The following is a 7,650-nucleotide window of genomic DNA, read 5'->3' as shown; positions in this document are numbered from 1 at the left end:
GGGAAGACAGACTGAGCATTTTATTAGACTCTTGCATTCAGGACTTAATGTTCTTGGGACTAGAAAAAGAACACTTCCCTTCCAGTTCCAGCCTAGCACATTCTGCCTTTTAGATCAATTAATAGCACTATGATTATCAAACCCTGAATTTTTTTTGGGGGGGAGTTCATTAAACATTACTTTTAAAAGAAATTTTAAAATGATCTTTTCTGCCTAAATTTCATGTAAAGTTTGAATTAAAGAGAAGAGCAACAGTCTATCTAGTGGTTAAGAGCTAGAAAAAGATCTCCCCCAAAGTCCCCCAAAGGCTTGGGGCATAAGACACATATATCCATTTGTCTGAGGATTTTGAAATGGTCTGTATTCTTCACTGTGAATGTGAACTGAATACAGTGATTAATGCCCTTTCCTCCCAGAAGGAGGACAAATAAGCCCAATGTTGTTTTCTCCTTTACAGTCACCCTTTTGCAAAAATACCCTATTGGGTCTTTGTCTCTATTGTTGATTGTGACTGAGGGTGACAGACTCTGGGGCTCAAACTTAGAATGATGGCAAAACATATTTCTATCTAGACAATCTAGAACCAGAAGAGAAGATGCCTCGAATGCTTCTGTTGCATAGTGTTCACATGTAAAGAATGAAGACATCTACAAAGGGACCAGGGGACGCAAAGAAGCATTTGTTTTGCACCTTTGCCGAACATTTTCTAGAGGAAGTAACAGAGATGAATTCCAAGTACATCAGATTCCCAAGACTGTGTTCTCCAGAAGGGCATCTAAGTGACAACGAACATCAGAAGGAATCATGCCAAACATGGATGTGCGAGGGTTTTCTCCTGACTCCAACAATCACAACACATCACACACCAGTGCTGTGAGATAAGCAGGCACAAGACAAGGAGACTTAATACACAATAAGCTCCGAGAGTCGGGGAAGCCACGAGCTTCAGCAGGTCTGAGCAGAGCCAACCAGGCTTCCCAAGGAAAACGGCTGCAGGGTTTCCCGTGAGGGTCCAGGCATCTATAGACAGGGCAGGTCCAACGCACTGTGTCCCACATGGAGCGGCCATGGAGGTACCCACTTGAACAGCAGCCGCTCAGGAAGCGCTCCTGCCATGAATCGTGGTCAGGGTCCCCTGCAGGAGGGCTTTGTCACTGCACCCCACACTCCTTGGGATTTTCCACCTCTTCCCCTTCAAAGTCCAGCTTCAAACTCTTTTTCTGCTCGATTTCCACCTGTCAAGAGTAAGGCGGTGAGAAGTATTAGAAAGAAAAGTATGTTAGCAAATAAATAAGCCAAAAGAGAGCATCGTGTCTGTGAGATTTCTTCTAATTTTGCTAATGTTCTAGACGTAAGCTGCATTGGAACTAATGGCCCTGAACTGACCTTGGCTGTCTTTGTACATGCTTGGTCTGACTTCTCTCTCTCATGGTCCACCTGAAAAAAAGTAATTTCTTGCCTTGCACAGGTACAAGGTCACCTTTTCTGGAAAGTTTCTGACTCATCGTTTTCACCTGTGAACATTCTCACTGTACCTTGTCCAGCTTTGTAAAAAGAGAGGCAGCATCTGTTCACTAATGTTGTTATGTGCTGTCGAGTCACCGGTGACTCATAGTGACCCTATGTACAACAGCCCTTAACTCTGCTCTATCCTGTGCCAATTTTATTATCTCTGTTACACATACCCCCATTACCCCAGTCACTGAATCAGTCCATCTCATTGAGGATCTGTCTCTCTTATGCTGCCCCTCTCCAATGACTGATCCCTCCTTGCAACATGTCCAGAGTATGTCAGACGAAGCTTCAGAATCCTTACCTCCAACGAGCAGCCTGTTCACTACTACATCCCAATAATTGCGGCACATACTAGGTAACTTTGACTGAGGTTTATAAAATGAATTAATTCCTTTGCTGCTGATGAGTTACAACATTCCAAAACATTGTTTCTTTAAAAAAAGGTTCAAATTGAGGAGTATCTGGAGTGTTTATAGTTCTACTTATGACTTCTAAAAATATGGCAGCTGTAATTATGAAAGATTTCTAAATTCATCTTACTCTGAAAGCAGCCCACCTCAACTATATCTTTTGATAAGGCGGGCAGGGACGGCTTGAGCTAAGGGACTCTATAATCAAGGATGCCCCTCTTAATGCCATCTAGCACATTTCTGGTGCTTGATTAAACAAGTTGCTGTGAAATCAGATCTGACCTCATGCGTGTCAGAGCTGAACTGTGTCTATAAGGTTTTTGTGACTGAGTTTTCAGAAGCGGACTGCCAGGCCTTTCTTCTGAGGCGCTGGGGGAGGGACATGGACCCCTAACCTCCCAGGTTGGCAGCCAAGTACGTTAACTGTTTGCACCATGCTGAATCTCTTAGAGTGCTGGTGATGTAGCATGTCGCGTGTTGTATTGCCAACTGAAAGTTCAGTGATTCATGTCCACCAGTTGCTCAAAGGGAACAAGATGGGCAGTCTCGTGGAGGTCACAGCCTTAGAAACTTGATGGAAGGTCACTATGAGTCAGAAGTAACTCAATGGCAGTGGGTTTTTGTTGGGGACTCAACAAAGGTTGACTTATTAGCAGCACTGACTGGTCGGTCACCTTTGAGGGAGGCGTTATTTTACTTCTGACCACACGATGGCGACTGTATTCTTTTTTGGGGGCTAAAAGTCTTGGAGCACACAAGTAAGGCAGCATGTTAAAGGGAAAAAAACCAATCACCCTACAAATCTGAGGGTGTTATTATGAATATAAAATTATTAAACTACTATGGGGGAAAAAAGCTTCTACAAATGGCCTCCTCTTCCCTTATGACATTTAAACTCCTATCAAATTTCTTGTCAGTGTATGGTCACTATCTATTTATATCAGAAAACCTTAGGTTTGTTTACACGCCCCACGGCCGAGATCTCCTGACTATTACAGAACGAAGGTGGGTTTCTGCTTTGTCTGGTGCAGCGCTGGGACTAGATCATGTGTGTCCTAAGCTGTATTTAGATCTACTCCAGTCACGTCCAGAGCTGAAACGTACACTCGGGGTTGCTTAGCTCAATTCTGACATTTCCTTCCACTTTCAAGCTCACAACTCTCCATTATATTCCATGTGAATAAAAACAACATTAATCCTTTTGTTCTCTTGTTGTTGTTCATGATAGAAAGCCCTTCTCTTGCAGGCTAATGCACAGCTCTGCACGGTGAACTACATCTAAAGCAGCACATATGTTACGTTCACAACAAGCACTCCTGAGAGGGCTAAGAGCAGGGAGCGTGGTGGAGGGGACACGCTGATGTGGAGACATTAGCCACAAAGCTCCCGAGGCTACCTTGTAGCTGTAGTGTGCGGAATAATTGACCCACTTCCTGACGTCAGCCTTGTCTTCCACGGAGATGGATCTCACGGCGGCTTTGGAGGCAGAGGTTGTGGGCATGCTGAACTCGACGTCCACGTGACTGGCAAATCTGGAAGGCACTTCCCGGTCAGAACCAAGTTCAAGGTGGCAGAAGAAACAGTGCGGGTGACCAGATGCTAGGAAAGAAAAAAAGAAGGAATCAAGAGATGAGATTCTTTAGGGGAGGATGGGAAAAAAGGCACCAGATGATCTCCTTCAGTAAGCAGCAGCCCACCAGTGGCCCTCAGCTCCTGGGGTCCTCCCCTGGCTCAGAGGGGAAGCCAGAGCTCCAGAGGGTTTTCAGTGGCTGGTTTTTCTGATGTAGACCACCAAATTTCCTTCTGAAGTGCCTGTGGGTAGATCTGAACCTCCAACCTTCCAGTTAGTAGCTAAGGACATTAACTGCTGCATCACCGAGGGCCTCTTCAATACAATTAAAACCAACACACCGCCACTGAGTCACTTTAGACTCACTGCAACACACCACCAGGTGCTAGGAGTTCTAAATCTTTATGGGAAGCGAGTGCTTCACCTCCCCCCCCCACCCCAACTGCCTGCTGGATTCAAACGGCTGATCTTTATTTGGATCATTAGTCCGACATAATGCAGTATAGCGCCAGGGCACCTAAAACTGCCTACAGGCCCAGCAGCTGCTAGCTGTTGAGTGTCGAATGCCAAGAGTAAGGTTTGCCTCTTGTCACAAGCTAAGCTGTGCCTTCTGCCCTTTGGTCTAATACTATCCGATGACAGGAGTCTGGTATCCTAGCAATAAAGCCCACAGCCTGAGAAACTGGACATTGTGTCTGCGCAGGTCAGAGTGATAATTAAACACAACACACATAATGAGCAAAGCGGGGAAGAGACTAGAAGAAAGGACGAAATGGGATTGGAATACAGCACTTAGTAAAATGTCAATGACCTTTCAACTAAAATGCTCAAAGGACGAAACACCTGGAAAGATCAAGTATGGATATCGGATTACTAGTATTTGTCCATCTAAGTACTTTTTTTTTTTATGATTCCAAAATAAGAGATTTCTTTATTAAGGATCATTTAGCTTCTGTATAAAAATCACCAATTGTTCCTTACTGAGTTGTTTTTTGTTTGTTTCTTCTTCATACACATAAAATCTTTGGGGGGTGGCGAGCCCTGGTGGCCTAGTGGCAAGAAGCTGCACTGCAGTCTCAGAGGTGCACTGTTCGAATCCACCAGGTGCTCTGCTGAAGGAGGGTCAATCTCCTCCTGTACCAGTCAGATCTGATTTGACGGTACACTCACACAAAAATAATAAAATAAAAAACAAACAAACAAACAAACAAAAAATCTTTGGGGGTCTGCGCCAACAACTGGAAAAATACAGCTCTCTGTAGTGCTGGGATGACAATTAAGGCATTGAAGTGACGTCTTGGGTCTCTGCAACAGAAGGGTTTACCTTATTCCCCTCAAAGAGAACACGCAGGTTTTTTAGGTTAGAAAAGTAGTCCCTGAAGAAAGAATGTAGAAAGATGCAAACACAGGCATCCATGGTGGGTTATTTGTACCCGACAGCTCTAAAAGAAACACCTTGGGCTCATCAAAGGCTTGCTGGCTGATTTCTGCTGTAAATACACTGTTTGCCAAAAGACAGTGTTGAGAGGGCGGGTGGTACACACACTGGTTTGCTTCTTTGTTTTTAAGTCCCACGGTAAGAATCCAGCATAATTTCCAATCAAACTCAGCACGGTCCTGAAAAAGTCCCCATCAGCATGCTGCTCAATCCTGGCTCTGAACGTAAGGTTGATCACATTGTCCACCTTACCCCCAACCGAGCTGTGCTCCAGGTGTGTAGAGGATGACCACACACGCCAAAAAAAAAAACCAACCCCAAAAACCCCCAAAACAAAACCCAATAACAACAAAAAAACCCTAGGACTTGATTTATTAGAAACATTAATTGGTGTTTACCACACTGAAATGGAGACAAAGTCAGTCTGTACTGCTGTGAGGTTCAAAGGCGATGTGGTAGTAGGGTCATTATTGCTCCAAGAGAATAGACAGAAAATTACTTTTCCGTAGCCAAGGCTGCCCCCCCCCATTTGCAATCCTGGGCTGCGCTGTGGGCCATACTCAGGGAAAGTATCCCTGGGGGAGTGGGTCTGCTGGCTGTGGTCACAGTGGTCCGGGTTGGCCTGTGTCGGTGTGTCTGTGGTAAGGGGCCAGCACCGGGCGCCACTACACCTTGTAGTTGAGCTCAGCGTTCATCTCTGTGTACATCTCGTAGATGACGTCAATGGTGGCCATGTAGTTGACCAGGAAAAGGCAGGTCTCCTCCAGGCATTCCTCCTCAGTCATGTTCTGCCCCTTGAACAGCACCTTCAGGAAATCGGACTTGTGGGGGCCGCATACAGTGCTGCCTGGAAAACCTTCTGCACAATCCAGCCATGGTATTTCTTGAGAGCCATCTCGTAGGTCTTGGTGGCGTTGTTGCGGATGAGGTTGGGGTGGTTCTCATCTCGCTCCCGATCACAGATGCTCTGCAGGAAGACCTAGATGAAGCGGAGACCCCTCTTCAGCCACATCAGCGCCAGTGTGGCCCCAACTCTGGGACACTCTGCTCCGTACTGCTCCTTCTCTACCTCCAGGATGTTCTGCAGGGTCCGGAACTTGGCAGGGTTGGTGTCATATACGGCCTTGATTTTCGTGATGTTGCCACTTATATCTGCCTTGATGGGAGTGAAGACTGGGGACCTGAGGCAATGGAAGAAAGGCGGCAGGTGGGACACCGCCTCCAGGAAGGGCCCCGTCTCGGTCTGCTTGTCCGCAGGCAGCGGCTTCAGGAGGTGCTCGGCCAGCAGCGCCAATTCGGGGTGGAGGCCCACGGTGATACCCCAGCCGGCGCTGCGAGCGTCCACGCTGCCCCCCGGGCTGCTGTCACCGTCAGCGCCCGGGCCGTCGGCCCCCTCCACAGCCTCCACCAGCGTCTCCACTTCCCCATCTAAGTACTTTTACTGGAGATCTTTCTTACATATGGCTTTGCATTACTTTCTAGTATTTTCTCTTCCAACTGCTGAAAGGATGACGTGAGGTAAAACTTAAAATTTTAAGCACCAAATATCTCCTGAATTATTCTTTACCCAAACAGCAGTTTGGCTTCACTAGTAAAGCAGTGAAAACACGTGCCCTCTCGGACACACCTGAGCCCCCTGCTACAGTTACGGTGGACCCCATCCTGTTCAGGGCAGCACAGAACAGAGCACCTTTCAGATCCACCAGTCACAGGGTTGTTATGAGCCATAGCTGACTAGATGGCATGTTAACAAGTATAGCACGTCTTATGTTATGGAGAAGAAATAATTCAGTAAGAGAAAACCAGTGCTTATCCCGAAGAATGTAATAAATATCACTGAACTAGTGAGAGAAGATCTTCACCCTGAAACCCACAGCGTCCCTTTTCAGCAGGAAGTAGCTAAGAGAATACGCCATCCCCTTTTCCTTATGACTCAGGGTGAAGTCTCTCTCAGGGAGGAGTGATAAGGAATGGCAAAGGACACACTGACAAAGAAGATTAATCAGAACTGGCTTTGACAAGCACTGTGGCATTTGGACAAGAACAAACTGGGAGGAGGGTAGAGAGAATAGTGCAACAATGAATGAATGGAAACCCAAAATCTCTGTAAATGTTTATGAAAATTAATAAAATATAGAAAAAAATAAATATCACTGAACTATACCTGTGGAAGCGTGGAAATGGTGTATATTCTACATTGTATACTGTCAATAACAAAAAATTGTAAAATAGAAACATCAATGACAGTTTTCAGGAAGGAAAACACGGCTTTCTTTTGAAAGTGTAACTGAATTTTTTTAAACAGAATTTTGCACTTTAGAGTTATTTTTGGTGTGTTTATGAATGGCACGTGCCAGTGATAAAAACCTTCCACCGCTGGGAATACATCCTGAGGTAAACACAAGTGAGACTTAAAGGGAGAAAAGATTTATACACTGATGTTCACAGCAGTGTGATTCACAATAGGGAAGAACATGGAAACAGCCCCACCCAAATGAATGGACTGAAAAACTGTACACAACAGAATACTATGTTGCGCTCAGAAACAATGACTTTTTAAAAATACCATACAGAGCTCTGACCCACGACCCCCATCTTCAGGTATTGCATTGCTCCCCACCCCCCGACCCGGCTCGCGCACCCCCCCCAGCTCTGAACTTTGGGACTGGCCAAGGGCTGTGCGCAGACGCAGTGAACGGTGGGAGTGGACTTGAATC

At 45.9% G+C, this 7,650-nt stretch overlaps 1 protein-coding gene and 1 pseudogene across 1 annotated transcript in view; both read right to left on the bottom strand.

Moving 5' to 3' along the window:
- Window positions 1–1,151: 1,151 nt before the first annotated feature.
- Window positions 1,152–7,650, bottom strand: part of STON2 (stonin 2) — a 184,354-nt gene continuing 177,855 nt past the window's right edge. Inside the window, exons 5-6 of the mRNA XM_006884631.1 lie at window positions 3,322–3,524; window positions 1,152–1,235 (exon numbers count right to left, since the gene is read on the bottom strand). Of these exons, the coding sequence (XP_006884693.1) occupies window positions 1,152–1,235; window positions 3,322–3,524 (287 nt within the window). The remainder of the gene's footprint in view (window positions 1,236–3,321; window positions 3,525–7,650) is intronic.
- Window positions 5,599–6,594, bottom strand: LOC102853965 (annotated as a pseudogene).

This window comes from Elephantulus edwardii, unplaced genomic scaffold (genome assembly GCF_000299155.1).
Source record: "Elephantulus edwardii isolate Elephantulus edwardi_28Jun2011 unplaced genomic scaffold, EleEdw1.0 scaffold00037, whole genome shotgun sequence".
Lineage (NCBI taxonomy): Eukaryota > Metazoa > Chordata > Mammalia > Macroscelidea > Macroscelididae > Elephantulus > Elephantulus edwardii.
This window is presented reverse-complemented; position numbering and strand designations above follow the sequence as displayed.